This window comes from Taurulus bubalis (assembly GCF_910589615.1).
Source record: "Taurulus bubalis genome assembly, chromosome: 16".
NCBI classification, from domain to species: domain Eukaryota; kingdom Metazoa; phylum Chordata; class Actinopteri; order Perciformes; family Cottidae; genus Taurulus; species Taurulus bubalis.
In genome coordinates, this window is record NC_136604.1 from 14,887,947 (window position 1) to 14,915,020 (window position 27,074).

Here is a 27,074-nt window from a genome sequence, read left to right on the forward strand (position 1 = left end):
ATGAATGACAAACAGGACAGGCCTTATGTGTGCGCCGCCCAGGGCTGCTCTCAGGTCAGTTGGATACAGAGCTTGTGTGTTACACCTGCACCATAGCAGCCGTAATGACTCTTTGTTTTACAGGAAAATGTATCATTATTATGATCAAATTAGATTTGTAATTCTGACAGAGTAAAGTCATTTATTGCAGGTAAAATGCAATGATTTAATATTGCAGATAGTCATATGATGATTCCTTGTGGACACAATGTATTTCCAGGTTGATAATAATACGATTTTGAAGGTTGAGGATTAATGATTTTATTTGTCACATTGCATTTCGCAAGGTGGCATACACTCAAGACTGTGCTAAAAGGTCTAGTGTACAATTAATACCTATAATGAGAATAAAACATAAATACATAAACATTACAAATATATTTTTCATTTGTTTATCATGTCGAGTGATACATATTCTCAGATAGTCAACTGACCATTACAACTGATTGCTCAGCTAAAAGAGGCGTTAGCTGACTTAACTGAACATCCCATGTGTCATGTCATGCAGCTCACGCATCTCTTCATATCTTTCTCATTCTGTCGGTGTGCTGCAGCGCTTCCAGTTAGAGGAGCATCTGGTCAACCACAGACGCAAGCACGAGATGTCCCTCAAGTTCTCCTCCATCAAGGCGGATACGGCTTTCACAGGTGAGAGAGCACAAAAGAAACCACGTAAAAATAAAATAAAACATTTGGCCTGTCCTCTCTCCCACATACGCCAAGAGCGGATATTTGAGTCTGTGCATCCCCTTATCTTTCCATAACCATAAATAATTGTCATTTTTTCATGCCTTAGATATACTGTATGTCACTCAGTTCAGCCGTGGTCTGGCTGCATGTGTGTGTGTGTGGGGTAACCTCTTTTCAGGATCAGTGCTTGATGAAAAAGTTATGACGCTAGTTATACAGTATGAAAGCAGATAAGCTTGATACAGACTTCTTTCTCTCAGATAGTCTGTGTTGGGAAACATAACTGCTCATGTTGCAACCTGCACAGCACAAACCTTCTTAAAGATCCTACTCTTTTATGTTTCATATATTTTATATATATTTATATTGGGCAAAGTAAAGAGAACAGGAGATCATTTTAAAATTGTAACCAAATGCTTGTGAATCAGTTTTTTACTCCGTGAACCTGGGTTTGCTAATAACACTAGTTTGCTGACTAATTGCACAAATATTTACCAATATTAGATGGACTGTTCGTAAAATGTATTCCCACAGTAGTGGTAGTGATTATACCACAGTAGTTTCTATTTGTCAGTTAAATGTCACCAAATAGCAAAAGTAGTCAAAAGTATTTCAGAGCCCAAGCTTACTTCTTCAAAGCTTTGTCTTGGCTAAACTAACACTCCAAAACCCAAAGATACGAAGTGTATCATACAATACAGAAAAAAAGCAGCAAATACTCAATAATAATCAAATATAATTATTTTTAATGATAATTTTGTAAATTCTTCATCTTCTTCCTCTTCTAATTTTTCCCACGTGGATAGAAAAGGGGTCCGTTTCTAATTCTCCATAACCATAGGCAAACTACAGTATATGTGAGCAAAGCAACAACTAATTAGTAAGCTGTTGTTTTCACTCCACTGAGACATTAAACAAAAGAGCTATTTAAAAGCAAAAAAAAAGTAATACTAAAATACTAATCCAGTTATGTCACATCTTTAGAAGCTCCACAATGCAGTGCATGACCAGCAGCTTCACTAGATAAACAGTTTTTCTATCGCACCACCGCGGTCCAGACTCATGATCATAACACCGTCACGTGACAATGTCTGTAACTATAGAAACAGTTGTCCATCTGGAAATAAACATGAGCATGGCATCTAACCTCTGCAGACCCTCCCTCTGCATCTCTCGCTCTCTCTCTCTCTCTCTCTCTCTCTCTCTCTCTCTCTCTCTCTCTCTCTCTCTCTCTGTCCTGCAGCCTGTCACGCCTCCTGCAGGAAATCTCATGTCAAAACAAAGCGTCCAGCTGACCTTTGACCCCTGCATGTTTAGACGGCTCAAAGAGACAGACTGATGTTATCAGAGAGAGAGAGAGAGAGAGAGAGTGAGAGAGAGAGAGAGAGAGAGAGAGAAACAGAGAGCACGGCTGAGAGGAGACTTGGTTCTACTCTCGGCATCACAGCTTAAACTACAGTCGATTTAGAAAGCAAATAAGCTAAAACAGGGCAGACTATTGTGGCAAGAACTCACCAACACATGAATGTCTACTCATTCTGTCCCTCCTCTTTTGTTTGTGTATTTGTATGTAATGCTTCCAGACCAGACTCCGACGCCAACGCGATTTTTGCAGAACTGTGAAGAGGTTGGTTTGTTCAAGGAGATAGAGGAAGAGTTTCTTCAAGCACAAGAAGAAGAGAAGAGCAAACAGGTACACATTAAAAAAAAAAAATCCAAACCAAAATTCAGCAGAATTTTAAATCTTTTGAGTTATTCCTGGCTCAGGTTCGCGTTTTGAGTGACACTTGAGTGTGAGGGAGATAAAAGCAGTCAGACCCAATGAGACGACTGCAGATATCTGACCTGCTGCGAGGAAAGCCACACCAGGCGATCACATTCTCCCATGTAAATTAAACAGCCAGACATCAAACACACAAGGGCATACAGACACACACACATCAACATCATGCACTTCAGATCACAAAACACACACCGACTCAAAGTAGACGCTGCACGTTCAAAAAGGTCCCGGCTGATTGTTGCTCCCACTTCTCCCGACAGAGGCTTTCTCACAATGGGCCACCCTGTATGAACCAGCAGCAGCTCAAACCCCAGCACCCACAACCGCAGCCACCGCTGCACCATCCTCAGACCCATCCCCTGCAGCACCCTCACTCTCATGGCCCCATGATGGGCCCCAGCTGCAGCCTGGCTGCCCAGCAAGCGCTGTCCTCCTCGCAGACGGGATCCGTCATCACCCAGGCTCCTTCCACCCTCACACACTCAGGGTGAGTATACGGCTGCACACATACATACACACCTTGAGAGGCACTCATACACACATACAGTACATATTTCACTCTGCATCCATGCAGCTACATGTATTCCTTCATCACACACACACGCACACATATTTCCTTTAAATGTTGCCTTTTCTCACTCTTTCTTCCTCTCTTTTACTCTGTCTCGCCCATCCTGTTTTGGATGAATTATAACTCATTCTGTCTGGCACAGACTGGCATTTCCCCCTGCATAATTTATCACTGCACTAATGAACTGAGAGAAATGAGGGGGGAAAAAATCACACATCAATTTACTGAGAGAACAAAGTCATAGCAAAAGAGATGGAGAACCGCTGCACACCACCCACTCAAACCCACTGACACTACCCACCCTGCCACCCAAATACTGCCTCTGTTATGTCTGTTAAGACTCAGAACCAGACTGCAGTCTCGCAGCGCCTGTGCAGCTTCCATGGCTCCCTGGTTATCATCCAGCCCAACAGGCAGATTAGAGGAGTTCCTGTCTTTCATCTGACCAGCTCCCACCAACTGCTTTCCCTCCTCCTGACATTTCAAGTTTGGATTTGGATTTACGTCAGACATATATTTCTGGTTTAATGGGAAAATGTCACACCAATTTTAATTGGAGCATGCTGGATTGATGTGAAAAATAGGACTGTAATGTTTTAGGTTGGTAAACTTTAAACTTTTTCAATTATTCACAGATTTAAAGGACTTCCGGCAATGAAAATGATAACATTGTAGTTGATAACACAAGCAGCTCTTAACCTACCAAAAAACCTGATTTAGTGTAGATTACAAATGCAACATTTATACATTCCAGTTTACACAAACGTGCACATTTTGTAACACATATCTTCATATATATATATATATATATATATATATATATATATATATATATATATACATTTTTTCACTTCTCTATTGTTTAATTAGTTTAATTTAATTTCCTAAATAATACTCTCTGCGCTGTACATATCTTTGATCCCAGCTATTTCTATTTTTGTATAAATCTCTCATCCCTGTTGTTTTTAATATGTTATGTTTAGTCTGTAAATTGCTACTCCGACAACAAATTTCCCGTTGGGGATTAATGAAGTATATATTCATTCATTCAAGTAAATACCTGAAATTATGAGTAAGACTCAACGACAACATATCTGTGACTTGATCAAATCAATTTAATTATAAATATGTATAATGTATGGCAACACAAAATAGAATAAAACCAAAACAGAAAAAAAATTGTATTGCTAAAACCTAAATCTCAACCTCAACTTCCTTCAGCACCTCCATTTCCACTGCCACATGTATACGCTAAACGTTTCATTATTACATTTGTGACATTTTGGCAAATGTTTGTTGGACATTTATTGTAGAGATTTATTGTAGAGTAGACAGTAGAAACAGGAAATAATGGAAAAGAGAGAGATAGAGAACGACAAAGGTCTCTTCTCTCATTGCTGTCACGACAGGACAAGACAGGACAGGACACTACAGGACAGGACAGGACAGGACAGGATAAGACAGGACAGGACACTACAGGACAGGACAGGACAGGACAGGATAAGACAGGACAGGACACTACAGGACAGGACAGGACAGGACAGGATAAGACAGGACAGGACAGGACAAGCCACTAAAGGACAGGAGTCAAGACAGTACAGTAAAGTACAGTGCAGTACAGTACAGGACGCTACAGGACAGGAAAGGGTAGGCAAGGACAGGACAAGACAGGACACTACAGGACAGGACAGTGAGCTGACTATGGTACATAAATTGGTGCCAGCTGAATCCAGACAGCATGTTAGTCAGTGCAACCAGCTAAGTGTTACTATATGAACCGTTGATCGTGTGTCTGACTGTTTCCCCTTGTGTTTATGAGCGGTTTCCACAGCGACCTGGTCTCTGAGAGTCTGGCGCTTGGCCCGGTAAAGCTGTTGTGGTTACGTTAGGAAATGCTGTTTTGGTTTGTCTGTACTTTGTTGTATGTTAAACGGGCCGCTTGCCCCGGATTCAGTGATGACATCATTGCCGATGACATCAGCACGGGCCACGCAGGCCCACGCTGTCCAATTGGCTGAGAGCCAGAGCTGTTAGGTCAGCACATGGCACCCCGGGTCTCTACATCCCCCGCTGTGATCCCTGAGCGTCTCTCCTCCCTCTCAAGCTGTCACTTTTTTTTCCGTATCTCTGTTTTCTTTCAGGTTCTTCACCTCATAATAGTTTCCATTGACGTTGCCTCACCTCAAACCTCTGCTTACGCCTTTCTGCTCAAATACAATAACGTTGAGATTTTTTCTTTCCTTCAGCGGATGCTTTTTTCCAGATTTTAAGTTTCATACAAAGCTTGGTTACAAATGTACCTGCAACTCTCGACTACATTAAACACTTAAACTCAGATCATCCCCGCTAAATTCTGTGGAAGAGTGCAGGAAGAAAAATGTAGCATTCAGTCCTCTGACATACCTCATAAGACATTCTGTTAGAATAGTATAAGCACACTCAAAACAACCAGTTACAATAATGTGAAAATATGGCCGTTATATCTTTTGTTACATTGAACAGATATAACAGACATGAACAGATGAAACAGATTCTGCAAGCATTTTCATGAGGTATGAAAGAATAATAATTTGTACAACAGAAGAAACAACTGCCAGATTCAACTGTCCAAATACAAAAAAAGTAATTCCCGAATTTTCACAAACTGCCCAAAACCATTTTTATTCACTCAATAAAATTTGCTCATTTTGGGCCAAATCTGATGTAAAGTGTGGGTGAATACAAATTGTGGTGCTCACAGTGTTGCAAAAAATGACTTTTGAAAACGGAAACAACTCTTTCCAGTAACAGATGCCCCTATTATTCTGGATAATCCACAGAACAATAGTTTTCATAGGGATTACTGTTTCAGCAAGACAACGTTCCAATAAAACAAATTCCACAGTGAGGTCTGGGGATTAATTAGAGTAACCGCATCATGGTTTCTGAAACTTTTACATTTTTTGAGCACCACAAGAAAAATTCGGATGACCGACATTGTATTGGGTGAAATATATTAGATTGATATTTCAATGGATACATCTCATAGTAAGTCATAAAAAAACAGCTCATGCCAAGATCAAGAAGTTTTTTAGTAGTCAATTTGATCATAATTCCTCATTTATCAGCCTTTTGATTTATAACATCCATTTACCCATACATAGCTCACACATTTACCTGTTTTGACCATCTATGTCAGCCTCACCTCCATCTGCCAATAAAGCTATGAATGTTTTAACTTGCACCTCTCTCTGAACTTGATTAGTGAAACTTTAGCTGTGAATAGCTCTCTGGCTTGACTCACCCATCTCTCTCTTTGTGGCTGACCACAGGCCAGTTCCCGGGTCGCTGTCGTCCCTTCTCCACATGCGGAACAGACAAAGACAACCGCTACAAGCCTCCTTACCTGGCACCCTGCCAGACCCCGCCATGCAAGGGGCATCTGCTCAGCACATGCCTGTAAGTACGGGAGGCTGGTTACTCACACATTTGCATTCAGACGCGCGTGCATTATGATTTATAGATGCAGGTATAGTGGCCAAAGTGGTCAAGATCCCCAGGTTAGAAATATTCATGGCTGACAGAAAAACTCACTTCACTCTTGTGTATGAATTAATCAAAAGTGTCAAGCTCCAAATGGATATGGCCTTGTGGGGAACTCTTTATACTTGAGGATATGTATGCGCTATAGCTTTTCCTTGTCACAGTTGAAAGGTTATTTTTGTGTCAATTTCTTTCCTTCTTCAGATAGAGAAGCAAATGCCGTGTATAATGGGTCTACCAGGTCCAGGACACAACCCCTCCTGTTCCTCGCCCCAGGTACTGACTACATGCAGTATCTTCTTACTGTTTCTGGACTAAATCTGATTTGTAAATTGCAGTATTAAAGGAATAGTTTTGAAACACAATTATTCGCTTTCTTAAAGAAATGTGGATGAAGATATTTGCATGGTATGAAGCTACCACCAGCAGCTTGTTAGCTTAGTGTAGCATAAAGACTGGAAACAGGGGGAAACAGTTAGCCTAGCTCTGTCCAACAGCAACAAAGCCCCCATACTAGCTCCTCTATAGCTCATTAGTTTACAACTGAAGTGTAAACAAATACAATTTGCCATTTTATAGGGGCCAGAGTATTTCTTGGTTGGGAGCACACATGTCCTGGATTCTCCGCTGACAGTCAAGCAACTGCTCAGAGACAATAAATAGAAAAACACGAAATTGACGTATTTAGATTTGTTGTACAGATTACGCATACTAATTATAGTTCTTTAGAGGTGCTGGTAGGTTATTTTACCTTTTTTACAAAACCAGACTAGCCGTTTCCTTCTGTTTCCACTCTTTATGCTAAACTAAGATTACGTCTGCTGGCTTTAGCTTCATATTTGCCTCATATTTAACAGACGATAGTGATAGCAATCAACAAACTATACCTTTACATGTTAATGATTTCACTATTCTCATATTTACTCTAGAATTAAAGCTATAAAACACACTGTGCCTCATTGTCTGCCTTTGGCTTATTTTTTCCTAATCAGTATAGACCGGAAACAGTGTAATTCTACACTTTAACACACACATGTCCACACAAACACATGCACACACAGGTCTGCACCACAGGGAAGTCACAATATACATGCTCTCCCTGGCTTTCTTGGTTGTTTTATTTCTCTCGTGTTAACATGCTTTCAATCTCTTACCTTGTACATTTTAAATGTCCTCTTTCTAGGTGCATGTAGTATGAATTGTTAATAATGTGTGCTATCAAAAGCAACTTCAAAAGGGAAAACTGTGAAATCGCTCTGCATCCACACACACACACACACACACACTCACACACACACTCACACACACACACACACACACACACACACACACACACACACACACACACAAAGGTTATGACTTTATGTGAAGAGTTTGTATATAGAGAGGCAAATGAAAAGTGGTTTTAGGTTTCAGAGCTGCTCAGGTCGCAGGCTCATATCTGAGCCTCTCTTCTTTGAGCACACACACTTCTCCTCCAGACCAAACTCCATTTTTTCTATTGTCGTTTAGTCTTGCTAGCTGTTGTGTTTTGCATTTCGAGGGTCTAAAACTGAACTCTGCTTCTGTAAAACAACACAGGGTGTATTAACATGCCTCCATTGTACAGTAACTCCACACTCAGCTGAAGTGGAAAAGAAAACGTTTAACAAGTGGATCAGTGTTTCATGTACAGTTCTGTGTCTTCATTCACTGATCCCTCCAGACAGAAATATCAACGTGGTGTGTCATCCAGGCCAAGGAGATCCATGATGTAACCACAGGCCCCAGTGTCAGGGTGTTTCTATGTAGTAAACAGAGCTCAGCTACTCGTGTCCCGTCCTGTTCAGTGTGTGTGGCTGTGCGTGTGTGTTTGACTGGCAGCCTGGCTGGCTGGCAAAGCTGGCACAGACAGCGCGGTGACCTCATCCTTGGCGCTCGCTAAATGTGCTCCCTCTTTTCGTTGTTGAATGCTTGAAGGGGGGGGGAAGAAAAAAAAATCTGCTTCTTCTCTTAAAGAATTATTGTGTAACCGGGAACAGATAGCAACATGGCCAGGGAGGGGGTGATGTCATGCTCTAAACATGACCTCTCCCTCTCTGCGTCTCCTCTGCTGAGTGTAGGAGAAAGGTGAGATGAGGTTTAATTTAGGACTTACAGTCTGTTTAGTCAGTTGATAGGCGGGAATGATAAAGTGTGAAGGTATCAAGCTGCAGACTGCAGCATTTATTGGAACACATTATCCCTCTTATCTTAGTTGCTTTCACGGTTGTGGATAATTAGGAGAAAAGGTGATGATGGGCTAAGTGGGAGATTGTGGCTAACAGCATATAGTTTTTATTTTGAGACACTTTTTTGCCACGTAGAGTGGCCTGCACTGTAGGTTAGGTATTATCTGCTGTTACCAATTTAGCCAGTGTTGGGGGTCAAACACACCAGACCCAGTATGAGAGAGCATGTTTATGTATATCCTCAAGCTCTTTATACATAGTGTTTAGTTTCACACATTTGTTCACACGTGTTTAAACATACTGTATGTGGAAATATACGTTTACGTTTCTCAATTGAGTCTCTTTAAAGTATTTACAAGTTATGAATGTGATGAATTTTACAATCGATACTTTGATGAAATACTGAACCTGGCTGAAATATGTGATATGTTCCTGGGCAATCTTATTCAGGGGAGTTGTAAAATGCCTGATTATCCTGAAATATATGTTGCGAAGCAAGTTATTGTATGTTTATAACAAACTCAGAGTCCTATGATGTAAGGAGGTCTCCGGTTGCCAGGGCTTCAGGTGTAATGTTGAAGAGAGTGTGAGTGAGTAGAGTGAGGTATGGGCCTTGAGGAGGCGAGATTTGTAAAGAAAACACATCTTGATCCAGGCTAAAGGCCAAATTCAATCTTCTTAGTGCTTCAAAAAGTGCCTTTTTTGTGTTTTGATTACATAATTACCATGTCGGAGGCCCTTTCATGCTCAGATTGCCAATAGTCATAATACGACACACATTAGAAAATGATTTAACCGGGCGATACAACTGTAGTTAGATCTGTGGCATTTTTGCCCTTCCTTAATTATAGACATGCATTGGCCTGGAGACAGGGGTTGGAGGACTATCTTTGTACATTTTCAGTGGGATTGGTGTTTAAAAAGTGTCCAAAAGAACGCCAAAACCATCGAGGCCCAAGTGAACTTATTCATTGATTCACAAAAGACTTTCAATAATGTCTAACTATTTAATGCTTTAAATAGTAGTGAAGAAATGACTTGCAATAACCAGCTCCTATCCAGTGTCGCTGGGGGCTGGTTGGGCCCTACACGTCCCAACATGCAATTAATTCACCAGCCTGGTTATAAATTGGTTGTCAGTAACATTCCTAGAGGCAATAATAAACTCAGAAGGAATGTGCCGTTTTAGAGAGGATGTGAAAATAAAGAAGTTATAATGAGAGTCAATTACTGAGGCTCCACTGTGTTTATCTTTCTTAAAGAAATGACATGTACAACTCTGTCTCTGTCAGGTTAGAGCTAGCTCACAGCCTTTTCAATTGGAGTGGGAAAAAAAGGAAAAAAAGTGTACATTGGTTTAGGAGATGGCTCTGATGGATGCACATGTGGGGAAATATATTCAAATCGACTGGACATTCGACATAAAGGCTGTCACTGTGATAATTTAGGTAGTATTTAATATTGTATGCAACTTTAAATGCGGTGTACAGTGCATCACATGTATACTAATATTACATTTAATCGTTTAATCTCCTCCCAGAGATCCAAACAGGCCCTGGGCCACCATTTCCAACAGCACCACCCAGCTATGGTCGCCATCAACAACCCTGTGACATCCATGAGTCACATGATGGAGATGATGTCACAGCGTCATCAGGCACCTCTACTACAGCACCACCACCATCATCCTCATCATCCACAGCTTCAAGCTCCACCCCTCACCTTCCAGCAGCGATGCCATGCTTCACCTCAGCAGCATCTGGGAGGCACCCACGGCCACCACGCTCAGGCTCACCAAGCCCCGCCTCCCCAGCTGCACCAGGGCTCGCCTCCTGCACCTCCCCTGACTGTTCAGGCACAGGTACATATGTGTATGTACCTGTGTATGTGTATGTATTTCTACATCCAGAGGTTACTTTAAAGATGTTTGTTTTTTTGCTTGTAGTTATCACCAGTTGCACAGCAGATGCAGCCCTCGCATTCATCCCACTCCCAGCATGCAGTGCAGGATGGTGGTAGTTGCAGCAGTGGAGGAGGCGGCAGCGGCGGCGGCGGCGGTGGCCACCGTCGCAGGAGGACGGCAGATCAGGACCCTGACCAGCGCAGGCAGAAGTTTCTGGAGCGGAACCGGGCTGCAGCAACCCGCTGCCGACAGAAGAGGAAAGTGTGGGTGTCGTCGCTGGAGAAGAAGGCGGAAGAGTTGACGCATACAAACCTGCAGCTACAGGTGGGACACACTCTGAACACACTCAAGTGCACACAATCTCAACATCAAGGATACTTAGTATCTATCTGCCTGTTCCCAGAACGAGGTGACGTCATTGAGGTCAGAGGTGGGTCAACTGAAGCAGATTCTGCTGACCCATAAGGACTGTCCCGTCACCGCCCGGCAAAGAGAGGCACAGGGGTACCCCAGTGAGTAAAACCCCCTACCCTGCACTCCCTCTCTAGAAATCTCACCAGCTTTTCCAGATGCCTGACACCAATCATCTCCATCCACCACAGAGGGTATAATTCAGATACCTTATGCCTTGTATGTGCACATAAGGGAATACTCCATGGTTACATTTTGTCTTGTTATGGCGCTCAGCACACATATGGACCTTAAACTGTATCTCACAGAGTGCAACTAAACAGCCCTTAAAACTCTGCTTTTAACCCCATTCTCCAAATATTGGTACATGCACTTTTATTCCTATATGGAGAGGCAATCAGGGGAAAGCACTGCACTCTTAACTCTCCATTGAAAGGAATGCATTTTTCATTTCCATTTCATTCAATGAACCAGACCTTGACGGTATTTGAAATACTCTGGAGCAGTGGTTCTCAACCTGGTGGTCGAGACGCATCGAGTCGTAAGATCATTTCCCGGGGTTGCCAGATGGTTGTGGAGAAGAAAAAATGTAATTACATACTAAATATAAAAGATGAAATACCATATTTCAGACTGGGGAATGTTTTTTACATTACAACGCCTGTACCAGTAATATAATTTGCCTCATAATACATTTTATTGAGTGTTTGAAAAGTGTGCCTGCACAAAAGTTTCTAAACGGGGATTTCCAGTGGGTCAGGGGAAAGAAAAATCCACAGTGCCTGGAGCACGATGGACAACGTCTGGAGGTGTTGTGACTCAGAAGCATTGAGAACCGCTGCTTTAGAGTGCAATGCAGTATTCTGTAGTTTTGCCTTGCATGAAGTTACTTGGAACAAAATGCAGACAATGCTCATCTTGCACTCAAGGCAGGTTAAAGTTAATGTTCAACAATAATTTAACCTGTATACAACCTTAAAGGAAAGAAGCAAATACTGCACCTTGTGGCTTAAATTAAAGCAGCCCTAAGTTCTAAGTGTTGAGCTTCAGAGAACAAAAATGGATGCAATATTGGCATGTGTTATTTTGTTACTTTCGTATATTTCTATTGTTGTCTTTTTACCTGTATGTACAGTATTAATTTGTTAAAATAAAAGAGATATTTTCCTTTAATCTGAGCTGTAGTGAGTTTTTCATTCATTTGCATGCACACAAACCTTGCACATATAACAGACAATCCACACAGGATCTGTGACTTTGATTGACAGCTGTCTTTGTGTCCAGCTGCAGTGGTGAGCCCAGGCGGAAGTCCCGCCTCTGTAGGTCCTGGCTCTCATCTGCAGGCCATCCAACACAACAGCATCTCCACCTCCTTGACAGCTGGAGGCGACACAGGGAACGACCCCAGGCCCGGACGTTAGCCCTCACCACATAGAGGACGGGATGGGACTGATGTAATCTTTCTGTCAAAACTACACTAAAGTCTCACTCAGCTGTGGATCCATGTGTCTTTACATTGTAGTTTTCTTTTCTGGTTGTAGGAGACCAGAACCACATACTGATACATTTCCATAACAGGTGCAAAATTGACCTTTTCTGAAAGCCTTGTTCAAAACTGGCATGGCAAAACATGGCAACTGGATCCTGCGTTTATTCAGAAAGTGTTTCGGCTCAAAGCAATCGAATCATTGCCTGCTACCCACGGATTATGCATGGAAACAGTCATACACATCTTTTCAGTATGTTGTGCTCTCATACCTTGCACTAAAAAAAAACAGCCCGTATTTTAGTTTTACATTTCAAACAGAGCAGCTGCGAGCACGCATCTTATGCCTTTTCTTATTAAAACTATGTATTTTTCTACAAATAATTCATACTAAGACATAACATGTTTATTTAAAATGTTTGAATCTAACCCACAACTGGTTTGGAAAGCCATATAGAACAGGATTGTACAGTATTTCCTTTAAATCTGCCCAAAGACACTATAAATAACAACTGCGCCGTACGTCTCAATCCCTGTCAGTTAATAATAGAAAACTCTTATTCTGGTATTTCCTTGTGTTTTTTTAATACCCTTTTACTATGGCATCATATTTGTCTGATTGTTTTACACTATAAACCTGTGGTTTTGAACAATGAGATTATAGTTATCAGTCTGTTTCTGTGCATACAGTATGGTCTAGTCTGCCATCTAGTGACTGGTTTTGTCGGTGATAGTTGACAATAACTGGAGTGGTCAGCGAAGCAGATCACAACCTGTTTTATGTTTGACCTATACAAAGATATACCTATGTCTTAATGTATAAAACAAAAAGAAAGTTTTAAAAATTGTCATTTGTCTTTTATTTAAACAATGAATTTTTCTGACATTAAATGAAAGTGTCCCAAACTTAAGGACTTGCTTTATGGTACCAGCTGTAGACCCTTCAGTGCGGTTTATTAAGATGTTTTTTGTATTTTTTGTCAAAAGCTTTCCGTTCTGTCCGCCTCGTGATATGAATAGAATTTGCGTGCATGCAATTGTGTGTGTATGTGTGTGTGTACATGTGTCTTTGTGCATGTGTGCTTGATTTGGACTAAATGTGGGAGGCACTCCACCCTGTCTACTCAAACAAAGGGACCACTTAACTATTACCAGACCGCAACTTGACGCGGATGCAAAAGCATGCATGCTCACAAACACACACGCTTACTTTTCTAACATTATTGCCATTATCTTCCCCACCCTTACATATTCTTCAGTTATCCCTCTTAAGCACTACATATCAGTTGCAGATGAAGTAATCATTAATTGCGTCATATTTGAAAATACAATAAATGTATGATTAAACTGTTAATATTACCAGTGACCCATTTTGACAAAAACAAATGCATGCTAAAACATGTATAGTGTCGCTAACATGCCAAATGATGATATTTTTCTAAACAGTCTGAAAATAATATCTGGCCTGGATTTTTATGAATGTATATATAAAATACTCTTCATAAACCCCCCTAGAAAGATAAACCCTTTGTTCTTTACACAATCAGTGGTTTACATAACAGATATTTGAACGTGACGGATACAGTTACATCTGTTAGAGAGGTAAATCATACATAAAGACTCAAATGACAAATCAATCACATTGTTGGGGATTTTACTTCTTCATGTAATGCAGGTTTATATATAAAAGTATAAAACATGATACAAATGATACAAAACAAATGTTTTTTTTCCTGCCAACCAGCAGCCATCATTACATACTGTACACATATGAGACAACATGATGTCTATGAACTCAATAATAGCACCATAGTTGAAATCAGTGAGCGATCATTCAAGTGTATGTGTACGCACAACACATGATCGAGTCGCACATTTAGGAACACCTGCAGGTGCAAGGAAGCTAAAGAGGAAAGGCACAAAGCAGGAAGAGGAAGTCAGAGGGAATTAGCCCTTCCTCTGGTGTCTGAAAAGGAGCTGATGAGCTCAGCTGTTCTATTGTCACTTGAAAAGTTTTTTTGGGGGCAAATGAGAAACCAAGACACAAAATGGTGGAACTTTTGCCTTGGTTTGTTCACAGCCACAAACGCCCATGTTTTTAATATGATACCCAGGTCTGTGACGGGAAGGGACAAGAGCAAAGATTGTAGCAAAAGCCAATTCACATGTCTTTCTCTTGGAAGTTTCATGGCTCTAGTCAGAGAATCTCTGCATGTTGCCATCTCTGCGAACACTGTTGCTGTCCAGAAAGCGGTCACAAGGGAACTCAATGAGGTCTCCTTCCTCTAGTGGTGCAAGACGTGCTGGACGGCTGCTTTGGTAGCTGGTGAAGTCAGCGGACACAGAGGCGCTCGGCACGGCGGGACGAAACGGTCGCCGGGTGGAGTACATGTGCCGCACGTGCACGGCCGTCTTCCTCCTCTGCAGCCTCCTCTTCAGGCTCCGCCCCAGCCAGACCGCGCCAATAATAAGCAGCAGCACGGCGTTCCCGGCCAGTGTGGCCACCGTCACCAGCTGGAGGTCAGAGGTCAGCATGCCTCCATGGCCGAACCCCTCCGGGAGAGTGACCAGCCCTGCACAGTGGTCACGGGGTGCAACTTGACACACAGATCCTCCGACTACTCCTTCCACACAGACCATGTAGGTCACGTCGGAGCTGAGTTCTCGAAGGGTTACGGAGCGAGCCGTGCCACGGGCGTAGACATAGCGGGGGAAACGATCCGCAGTGCCAAAGCGGTCAAACAGAATCCGGTATTGGACTTCATCTAGGCCTGGCCCAAGTTCTGGTGCGTCGCGGTGATACTCCCTGGTGGTCCAGTAGATGGTGACAGTACTAGATGTCACTAGATCCACTGAAACATTAGTGATGACATGGCGGTTGAACATACAAGGATCTGTGATTACAGGCCGAGCCTCCTCCTCATCGGACCTCAGAAGATCAAACTTTTCTCCTGACTGGACCGGAAAAGTGGTGGTGAAGCCTGTGTTTGGATCAGTGGAGTTTCTATCTTGGTTTCCAGCATGACTTAGTGTAGAAATAGGTGGTGGATCGGTTCTGGAAATGTTATTTGACCGTCGCCTCCCTTTGGCACGTTTCCCACCAGCCTCTGCAGCAGGTCGTGACCTTGGGCTGAGTGGCTCTTTCTTTGATTTCTTTCTTTCCAATGAAGAAGATGGTTCTGCCACTGCTAGACCCCATAGGTCTCGCTGGATTCCCACCTCCTCCTCTCCTTCCCTCTTCCTTTTCTCTCGCTCTTTCCTCATTATGACTCCATCCCTATACCCCTGTCTCAAATCTACACTTTCTGTCTCCTCTGCCTGGACTTCTTCACCTCTCTCCTCCTGCTTTATTGTATCCACCGTCCCTACCTCTTCGCCCTCCACCTTTTCCAACACCCCCCCTTCCTGGCTCTCCTCGGTCTCAACTTGGCTCCTGCACAAGTGGGTCCAGTTCCCGAGGGGCTGCAGCTGGGAGCTGTTCACATAGTCAAGATATTTCCCTCTCAGAGTTGCCGGGTGATGACATTGCACAAATACAGTCAATAATTTGCCTTGAGAATGCGCAGCAGTCATCCATCTTTTCAGCTCCTCCAGCCGACAGTCGCACGTCCAGTTGTTGCCATGGAGATCCAGGTTGTAAAGCACGTTGTTGAGGGAAAAAATGTCCCCGGACAGGCTGCTGAGCACGTTGTTCTTCAGCTTCAGCACTCTCAGGTGTTTAAGTTGTGAGAAAGCCAAAGAGTCCACGCTGGATATCCGGTTGCGACTGAAGTCCAGCTCCTCGATGTGCTCCAGAGAGTCCAGGAGACCGGCGGGGATTTCCTCCAGCTCGTTTCCGTCCATCAGAAGCTCTCTGAGGCTCGACAGACCCCTCAGGGCCCCGCTGTCCAGGCGAGAGATCCTGTTGTTGCTGAGGGACAGCTTGGACAGCTTTTTTAGGTTCTGGAAGACGTGGTTTCCGACGTACTGGATTTCGTTTTCAGAGAGCAGCAGAGTGGTCAGAGCTGTGAGTTGTGAGAAAGTGAGTGCATTACGCACGGCTGACTGCTTGTTGTGGGCCAGGTTTAGAAAGCGCAGATTTGTGAGTTTAAAGAAAGCGTTTTTGTGGATATGCTGCAGTTTGTTGGATTCCAGATGGAGATAATGGAGGCTGGCCAAACTTTTAAAAACAGAGTCCTGCAGAACGTCTATTGAGTTTCCATCCAGACGCAGTTTAACAAGATTATCCAAATCGGTAAAGAGCTCCGGGGTGATTTTCTTAATGTCATTATTATTTCCACAAAGAATAGTTAATTTCTTCAGGGATTGTAGAGTCCCAGCTGGTATAGTTGATAAACGATTATGTCCCAAGTACAGCTCCTCCAACTTGGAGAGTTTCTCAAATGCTTTGGGGTGAATAGCTTGTATCTGATTGTACTGCAAATTCAATCGTATGAGGTTACTGTACCGTGTGAAGTCGAAGGCAGAGACGTTACCGATGAAGTTACCCCCAAGGCTGAAGATCAGCACCTCCTCGGGCACCCGCGCGGCAGGTTTGGGCACATTGAGCAACCCTCGATTGGTGCACATGAGGTGCTGCGGGTGCTGACAGTCACAGCGGTCGGGACAAAAGCTCGTCGCCTGGGAGGAAACGATGAACCCGTTGAGCGACAGCAGGAAAAAGCAGGTCCCCGCCACGAAATAGCCGGTATCCATTCCCACTGTGCGGCTGGCACAGACAGAAACCGATGCGGCATTCGCGTTACGTCGTTCAGGTGCAGTCGCCCCTCTCCTCTCTCGCGCGCAAACTCGACTCGTCCATAATGCACTTGTTGCTCTAAGCAGTGGAGAAAGGCGCTGTACACATCAAGCACGCTTCTCCATCACTTAGCAGCATGTTCTATAGACCGCATTAAGTTGTGCAGTGCGCTCTGATGTTGTTTGAGGAAACACTCACCACCGCAATAAAGCCTCCATCCCCCCAAGTGGTCATCTGCTGCGAATTACAGAGTTCATGCGCAGAGCGTGCTCACACACACACACACACACACACACACACACACACACACACACACACACACACACACACACACACACACACACACACACACGTAGTGAAATAGTCCCTCCCCCGCAACTCTGCGACCCTGCCAAAACCAGATGTGCACAAGTCTTGACGCACGAGATCCAGTGTTTTGCGCATGCACGCGGGCAATTAAGCGCGCACACACTTGCCTGTTCAGTGAGAGAGGGAGGGAGCGAGAGACATTGAGAAACCCTTTGACCGAGTTTTCTGCGCGCCCCCGCAGCCACCGGGGGTCTGAGATCTGGATCGGATCCCTGGTATGGACAAAGCAGACGTGAAGATTTCCTTCCCACGAAATCCCAAGAGAAACCCAACGTCTTGGATTCCTTCGCAATAGGGTGCAGATAGAGCAAGCATACTCATAAAACAAGTTTAACAAAAACGCTTGAATTCATGTTATCATTGGTTTTCATGAGCTATGTAAAAATAATAATTCATAAAACAGCTGTATAGAATAATGAACAGCTATGTGGTGTATTCTGCTATAGCTGAGCTGTCTGAGGACAGACACTGCATAGTGAACTGTAATCAACACATCAACACCCAGTCTGCACTTTGTAGCCTACAGTAGGAACGCCATCATCACGCAGCCTAACTGTAATTTACCATTCTCTCATTAAAGCGCCTGCATGGTGCTGCCCGGGCCACGAGGAGCCCAGATGGTTCACATTTGCAGATGAGGAATTCAGGAAGTTAAGTGTGTGTTAAGACTGAGGAGGAGAGGTGCCAAATCGGAGTTAAAGATCTTCCAACTTGAATGTGGGGAAATAAATGCAGGGTGTGTGCAGCATGTGCAGATTTTGCTCGGACATTTTGCAGATTGAGGAACGATTCTCAGTGTAGCCTAGCCTACATGAAGGCTTGTCTTCCTGTCTGAAAAGCATGCAATGCTACTGCCAGGACATCTGCACATTTACGGCACATGAGGTGGAGTGCTTACCCACCACAGTACAAATAGATCAGTGTTTCCCGACCTTTCCTGTCTGATACACAGTCCTATTGGATGAGCTCAAGATCCCCTTTATCAACACCACAATCCCACCATTTTTAACTGGATCATCTTTAAACAAATAACTATAAAAAAGGTGATATTGTTACAAATGTTCATACTTAAATCATCAATATTATGGTTGATTAAGTCAAGTTTGCATTCATAGTCTACTGGGAGAGGCACATGGTTTGTTCTTTTAGAAAACTACTTTAAACTTTACTTTTAGTCAACCGCTTCAGCTTTTCTGCTCAATACGTTTCCATACACTCTCAATTGCAACATGTGATGTAAATGTTTGTGAACGGAGGTTTGTTTTACCGCGGAGAAAATAAGCAGTCCTAACTTACTCAAGCCCACGGAGTCACATGCACATTGACGTGCACACACATGCAACTTTCCCTGAGAAGCAAGTGATGCAATGGTTTCCACAGCCGAACTAATGGATGACTGTTGTCTCTCCGTGCATTTCCAGCACCCAGCAAAAGCCTCAAAGACACCCTGATTGGCCTTCTCATTCTCATGCATATCTGTTGGTAGACATCATGGACCTTATAGCTGTGTGTGTGTGTGTGAGAGACAGAAGGAAATACGACCCTTGGGGAAGCCCCCTCTCTCTGGGAGGTCATTTCCTGTCTGGCCATTTCTCCATAGTATTCCTGCATCTCTGCTGTCCTCCCTTCGTATCCCTTTCTTTCTCTCCGAGGAACACACACATTGAGAAAACACTCAGCGATTTAGCCTCAGACACAGCGGGACCACTCCAGTTAGTTTTATGGCAGTCGCCTGGTCTGTGTCTGAGTTGAAAGGAATACACAAAAGATGTCATCAGCGTGGATTGGTTAACACTGTAGCATCAAACAATAACTTCATCTTCACTTTAATGTTGTAGCATTTGGAGGAGTATATGGGGGAAGGATCATTCCCAAGAGAGCAAAGTGTGGAACTGAGATGGACAGATATAGCATGAATGATGAAAACAGGTGAAGAAAAAATAAAACAATCTGAGGAAGTAAACTGAGGGGGAAGGGGAGGGGGGTGTTAAAAAATGATGTAGACAGAGATTGTTGTGAGGAAAAACGTGTTAGAGTTGACCCAGATTCGTATAGACTATGGCACAATAGGCAGCATTGAGGACCCGTACAGAGCTGTCTGCCACTGTGCCTGCACACAATGACGGCTGCAGGCTGGTTTCACCATCCCATCCTTTCATCACCTCCCTCTCCTCCCTGCGGGCCTCTCACAGTTCAATCAACTGGCCATATGACGTTTGAGTCTCTCAGCAGAGAGAGAGAGAGAGAGCAGTATGTGCAAGAGAAACCGAATTCCATCAGGGGGAGAAAGACAGAGAGAAGGGTTTTTATATCTGTCTGCCAAAGTATGTCTGCATGAAACAACAAATATCCAGGTCACTGCAGGTGAGTTTGTGTGTGCATGTAAATGAGCTGATGCTGCAGTGTATGTAGGTCACTAGGAGTGTTACATTTCTACAGCACAGTCTTTAGGTGTTGAAACAGCTTTTCTATGAATGAGGGACAGAGAAGAAAGTGTGTGTTTGGAGGGAGGAATAAAGTCAGTTTGTCAATCAGCATGATGTGTAGTTGTACAAGCAACAGTACGAATGATTATACATTGTTTTATAATATTATGTATCCTCAGAGGGGGAAGAAATTAAATATATTTTGTGACTTCTTATATTTTAAAAGGAAATGTTGTGCTTTCTATTCTTCTGAATAAGCCCTTTTCACAGCAGACATTTCCATTTGTCATAATAAGAAAATTAATAATATTAACGAGGGCTCCATTATTTTCAAATGGCCCAGCATGTATAATGCCAAGGCTACATTTAACATCACAAACCTAACCCAAACCCCCACAGTGCACCTACTTTACAGTTCGTCATTTTATTTGAGTGTCATGAATCAGAGTGAATAATAGTGGCCTAAAAAATTCCTCATCAAAACTAAGAGTGTTCACGGTGTGTTCACTGCTCATTCATCATTATTTCTATCATTTCCACCGGTGCTTTTCTGTGTGAAAATGTCTAAAAACTTTATGAGTAAGTGGACCTTGAGTGGAAACTGTTTCATCAACTGCGATTTAAGGTCTAGAATAAACTTTCAAGTTCAACCTTGAAGCTAACGTGGAGATGAAGTCTTGAAAGTGCTCAGTAGCGCAAAGCAGTTCTAACATATACGACCGTATAATGTTAAAATGCAGCTTAGTGCATTAATAATTAAATACTCAAAAGAGAACACTTCTCTAGAATGAATCCCTTTTTCACAGACTTTACTATCACGTTTGTACAAAGGTACTGGCTTTGAAAGGAATTTTAATTTTCTAACAAGAGTTAGATGAAAATATTTAGACCACTTGGTAAATATAAAGTTACCGCCTTTAGCCGGCCAGTTTAGCTTCGCACAAAGACTGGAGCTGGGGGAAACAGATAGCCTGGCTATATCAAAAGGTCACAAAATCTGCTCTCAGAACCGCTAAAGCTTACTCATTCACACATTATCTTCAGGACAGGCTAACTGTTGGCCTCTGTTTCTTGTCTTTATGCTAAGCTATATTAACCATCTCCTGGTTGTTATTAAATATATTTACTTCATGAGAGTGGTATCCATCTTCTCATCTAACGCTATTTCTAAAATGTCCAATGGATGTGAATACTTTAAAACAACTGGTCTCCAGTCAAATGCTAACCCAAATAATGAATTAAGAACATTTAAAGGTCCCACACATTGAAGCGAGGCTAAAATGTGAAAAGAGTTCCAATTTGGCATCTTATCACGCTGTGACAGAGAATGGGAACAGAGATTTAGTACTGACACGTACTTGCACACACACACACGCAAGCTTATAAAAGTCCCATGAAACACAGTTGGTGATACTCTTGAAGTGATCATTTATCATGTAAACTGTTCCCAGAGACACACTAAAATGTGCACCAATGGACACACGCAGCAGGACTGATAGTGTAGGGGACTAATGAGCCTCACACGAAGCCACAGACTTGCAGGAAGTCGGGCTCGTGGAAACATGAATGTCCTATTGTGTGTCAGAATGCAGGGATCTCAGCGGCTAACCTTCCCCTGAGGGCCCAGCATACACCAGAGAGACAATCCATATGGGACACGTCCTGGTAACAGAACACTGCATGAAACCAGCACATGGAGCTTATCATAGTAATCAGTGTAAAGGATGCGGCCGCAGTCGAGATGAACCACATGCTTTGTTCCCCAGATAAGCCCTCCAATGTGGCTCCAAAGAAAATTGTCCAAACAAATAACAAAGTGTCCCTGTGTAAGTGTAGGACCATTTGTGCGAGAATGTGTGTGTGCGCTTTTGTTCATGAGCAAGTATGTGTTTCTTTGTGTGATGTATATATTTAAAGCTTTCCTTGTGAATAATCAATATGCAGGGGTAAAGAACACAGAGCGAAGCAAAGGGAAGGAAAGAGGTGACGAGAAAGTGGGATTGTGTGTGCGTGTGTGTGTCTTTTTGTGTGAGGAGAGTTTACATGAGCAGCAGCTGCTGGGATCGTTAAGTGCTTCAGCTAGAGCAGGGAATCATAGATCTAGTCCATGCTCACACGCATTAACGGTGTGTGTGTGTGTGCCTGTATGTTTGTCTGAGTGGATGAGTGAGTGTGTTTATACACTTAGAGGGAGAAGGTGAAGGAGACACCATCCTTTCTGTGCAACATGTGTCTGCGGCTCCATTCACACGTCGCTGTGAGCAGAGATTGAAGAGACTGTGTGCTAAACAGAATGTAGCCACGTTTTATGTGCACCTACGTGTATATAAATGATAGAAGAAGAGTAAAGGGAACATCTGGACCCCATGCCTCTACCCCCGAACATTCACACTGCTCCCCATACACAACTATCCCAGTTGGTTCCCATCGCAGGGAGTAGAAAAGGAGGGCAAGATGGAGGGAAAGAATGGAGGAAACACAGCGTCTAGTTGTAGTAACGTGACAAAACTTCTCTTCTGCTCATAAAATACTAACAATCTAATCGAAATCAGTGCTTGTCACAAATAGTTGGCACTGAAAATGCACCGTGGACCAAGCGGCTGATTGCAACAGCACATCAGGCATCATGTGGGAAACACATTTGCCTTAGCATTCCTTTCTGCTTTGGGAGAGCTCCAGCCTCTCCTGCTTGACCTCATAGGGTCATGTTTTGTCGTTGAGCCCAACATGAACGAGCCGGGGAGAGAGAGAGGGGGCGAGGGAGGGCAGGACTTTCCAGGTTTCAGTCAACCCTGTGAGACTTAAAAATGGAGGGAATAGAGGAGGGAAAGGGAGGAAGGGAGGTAATCGACATCTGGAAAGAATTAGAGAGCATGCTATTGCCCTGTTGAAAGGGTAGAGCGAGTGGAGGGGGAGATATAGGAATAAGGAGGGCAGTGTAAAGGATAGACTGTGTGTGTGTACTGGGAGGCTAACCCTTTGATCAACCGAGTTTGATAGGTCTGTCTGCATGCACATAATCAGCCTCAATCACATAATAACACCGAGACGACGTAATACCTTAGAATCTTTAGATCACTGAGTTGTACAGATAACATTCAGGAAGTCAAGCACCTTGAAGGGGCAGTACAAGGCTGCATGAGCGCACCAACGCATGAAAGTGAGCACACAAACACTCATATGCACACAAAGACTGGATTATAGCATCACTCAAGCAAACAAAATGCAAAACAAGTCACAAACTACAAGAAATGTGGGATTTGTGAGTCATTGAAACAAAGTCGTCAGTCAGTAATTCAGAGAGCTGGGACATCTGATCTGCAGCTGCTGACTCTCTGTCGAGTCCCCACAGTGTTGCTTCTGTGCAACAGCGCCCTCTGCAGACATGGAACATTATAGCACGAGGTGGGGCCGCTGACAAACGCCACCTAGCAGCACCTCGAAAAGCTCACTTAGTTATTTAGTTTGTTTAATACAGACAAACACGTTTACACTTAGTTTATTTTTGTGGGGATTGGATAAACAAGGCGTGATGAGTTAAGAGTTGCTGGCAGTTTGCATCTTACATTGAAATATCTGGATTAAACAGCTGTTTCCTGTCTTTGTACTAAACTAACCACTGATGGATGTAGCTTTATATTTACGGTACAGATGTGTATTATATCAATATCGGACCCTCATGGTGCATTTTACTAAGTATAATTGTGTTTATTTAAGTTACACGTGTTACTAATCACTAATATCATGTGTGCATGTCGAACATGTCCTTGAAGCTGCTCCTTTGACGCTCAACAGCAAGCAACGGCTCCGACAAAGCTTAGGATTGGTTAAATGCAGAGTAATGCCTGTGACGATAATTATTTGGCTTTATGTTTTTTTTTTTACACAATATACACAGAGTGGGAGAAACAGCAGGTTGGTAGGGGCCCCTATAGTTAATCGGATCATCGGCAATGTTCATGTTCAGATATAGAACAGGGACCCTGTATCTAGTGGAAGTGTGTTGTCTCTCTTCATTTACCCCCCCCCCCCTTTACACTCAAGGTCAAATTGCACAGTGCACGTAGCTCAGTAAATGACAAACCTTCTTGTGCAGTTAAAACAGCATCAGGGACCTCCCTGCCATCCATGCACGTCGCCTCTTTGTTAACATGACCTCACCGACAACCAGCAGCTCTCAGTTCAGCAAAGGCGTTTTAATTCCCTGCATGAATGCCAGCTGCTCGCTGTGCAGTGACCATATCTAACCTATAGGTGGCACTGTCACATATAATCTGCTCGTATACTGTACATCTGCATATGTCACTTACAGTACAGCACATAAGTGACAACAATGTGATATAAATAGCTTAATGTATCAGCCTCAATGGCATTATCTTTTTTACGAGGGCCTCACTGCCTTTAAGTCACCGTTCCCTTTGTTATTTAAATGGTGCTATGTTTGAAGCAATTATCAATGGATGTCTGGTACATTTTCAGGTTTTGCTATCTCACTGTATGCGTGTCTGTATGCGTGTGTGTGTGTGTGTGTGTGTGTGTGTGTGTGTGTGTGTAGGCAGGTGTGGCTCAGCGTCTGTCTCTTGTATGCCACGGGGTGTTCCCTTGTGAACACCTGTACACTGCTGAGGTAAGCACAAGCGAATCACCTAGGTTGGTCAATGGAAAGATATGTGATGCAAACACTGCTAATCTTTTCTTTCCACGTGTTCCATGTGTTCCACGTCCAACATCACACGACTGCACGTCAGCAATCAACACTCATTTGGTCTTAGTCATATCCCAGCACCAACATTCCTTTAAACTCCCAAAACAGCAACATTAGTTTTGTCGGTTCTAAGTTTCTGGACACGCCCGTCTCAAACTCCCACTTTCGAAGAAGTCTGTTCCTCGGTTTTATGTTTTCCCTGCCCTCTGTTGCCATAGAAATAAGCCCAGGCAGGAAGCGACAGCCTCATGACCATGCAAAGGAGGACATTTGTTTTGTATGGTAAACAAATACAACCCATGAAGGTTCCCTAGAGCTGCAAGGACAACAGAGGACGACTGAAGATTCTCCGAAGAATGACATAAGGAGCAGAACTTTAAGACGGACATTGAACAGAAACACACAAACACATGCTCATTCATTCACCCACACGCTTGTTCCGTCTGGTGGCAATCACACAACTTTTCTCACTTACTCATCATTGCAAAAAACACTCAGCACTTGTGGGGAAAGCCATCTTTTGCAACCAGTATGTCTGAAGAAAAGCACCAGACAATCTGTCATTGGACTGTTCACTGTCTTATGAAGCAATGAGAGCGGGCAGATTATTAATACATACTGTATCTCCACACCCCCTGGCTCTTATTCATGAACACAATGCACATCAGTTAATAATAATAATAATAATAATAAAGGAATTCATAAGTCTGATGTGCAGCTGTTGACATTACATTATTGAGTAATCTCGAGTCATTCTTCAAGCAAAAATAGCAAACATTTCCTTGTTTCAGCTAACAATTAGCTGTTTTTTTTGTGTTTAGTGATAATAAACTGAATATATAAAGAGTTATTAAGACAAAATGAGCCATTCAATAACATAACTTGTGCTTTTAATGGGTAATTTCCCCTTACATTTTTGACAACTATTCAATCCAAATAATTGACACTTTACTAAATAATGAAAATAATCGTTCCTAATTTATGGTTGTGAGATGGAGTATACTTTTATCTGACCTCTGACGCTCATATTTAGCTCTTGGAATGTTGTTTCTGGTAATGTAGTACATCATTAGTGTTAGGGTCTGAGATGAAGGAGGACGAAACTAGGGTATTTTTTTGGTTGTTGTAATTAACATTTTAAATCATCCAGCATCGTTAGCTTGGACTACAAGGCAGAAACCTGTGCTTGATGTGCACGTGACTGAAACCAAATGGCCATTAACACACAAAGGTCACAATAATCAGGTGAGATTAATTCAGCTGCAGCTGGAGCTGGAGCTTACCTCTCACTCCATTGTCTGACGCTAAACTTTCACCTTGGTCGCATTTTGATGTCTTTGACGTTTTTTTTTCTTTTCGTCGGACGTCACACTATGGTGCGTTCAAAAAAAGGTGTCCGCCCAAACCGTTGTTCCCGCCCGTCGGGGTTCATACTCGACCGTGATTGGCTCAATGGAGCGTCAGTCTCTCCGCGCCACTAAGCAGACCCCGCCTCCTCCACATAGCTACGGCGGTGTAACGAGCAGCAGTAGCTCCCCAAAGCCAGGTACCGTATGTCTCCACCACCAGGGTAGGATGCTGTAGCTTTCGCCACAGAACCGTAAGCCATTTTTTTCTGTCATTTATACTCGCAACACATGTGAAATTATGTCCTCGTCTTTGCTGTTGTTGTCTCGCTTCCGTTTGAAGCAACTGAATTGAATTGCGCTCCTGTCGTGGCTTCGGCGCCCAAGTGAAATATCGCTTTCGATAGAATTATTGATGGACTTCCTCGTGACATTTCGGTGCTGAGTTAGTGCTTCCGTGTCCCAGTCACATGTTGTGTTTTTATTTATTTATTTTTTAACCGAGGCTGTGTGAGCGCATGGTTCACGAGCACATGGGCATGTATTGGACATTTTGTCTGCGCTGACAAGTTTTAATTGCTGTGTTGGCAACAGGAACTGAGCTGGGCTGAGCATTTCCATGGGACACCTGTGGTTCGTCCCCGTGGAGTTTGTCCCATTAATGGTTGCTGTGCTGACATCATCCCCAGCATAAGCGATGCATTTTTCTTCCGTTCATTCAGCGTGCTCAATGTAAATATTGAGATTATCAGTGAGGATTCATTCAAAGTTGATTCATGTAAAGTTACAATTTGGCTGGGGTTTGTGTTTTAGATGGGACAGTATATTTATCATGTACTGTGTTTTACCTGTACAATACACAGGACTGTATGTTT

At 43.1% G+C, this 27,074-nt stretch overlaps 2 protein-coding genes across 2 annotated transcripts; one reads left to right on the forward strand and one right to left on the reverse strand.

The window, feature by feature from the left end:
* LOC306748933 (cyclic AMP-responsive element-binding protein 5-like) lies at positions 1-12,550 on the forward strand (the record flags this gene model as incomplete). The annotated part of the gene is made up of 10 exons (XM_079232165.1): positions 1-54; positions 594-687; positions 2,313-2,422; positions 2,773-2,999; positions 6,395-6,521; positions 6,810-6,881; positions 10,356-10,676; positions 10,761-11,042; positions 11,122-11,230; positions 12,414-12,550. 10 exons carry the CDS (start codon positions 1-3, stop codon positions 12,548-12,550), a joined length of 1,533 nt encoding a protein of 510 aa, XP_079088291.1.
* Positions 12,551-14,808: 2,258 nt separating this feature from the next.
* On the reverse strand, positions 14,809-17,310 carry tril (TLR4 interactor with leucine-rich repeats; the record flags this gene model as incomplete). Its single annotated transcript, XM_079232038.1, has 1 exon — positions 14,809-17,310. The coding sequence occupies one exon, from the start codon at positions 17,308-17,310 to the stop codon at positions 14,809-14,811; it is 2,502 nt and encodes an 833-aa protein (XP_079088164.1).
* Between the last annotated feature and the right edge of the window lie 9,764 nt (positions 17,311-27,074).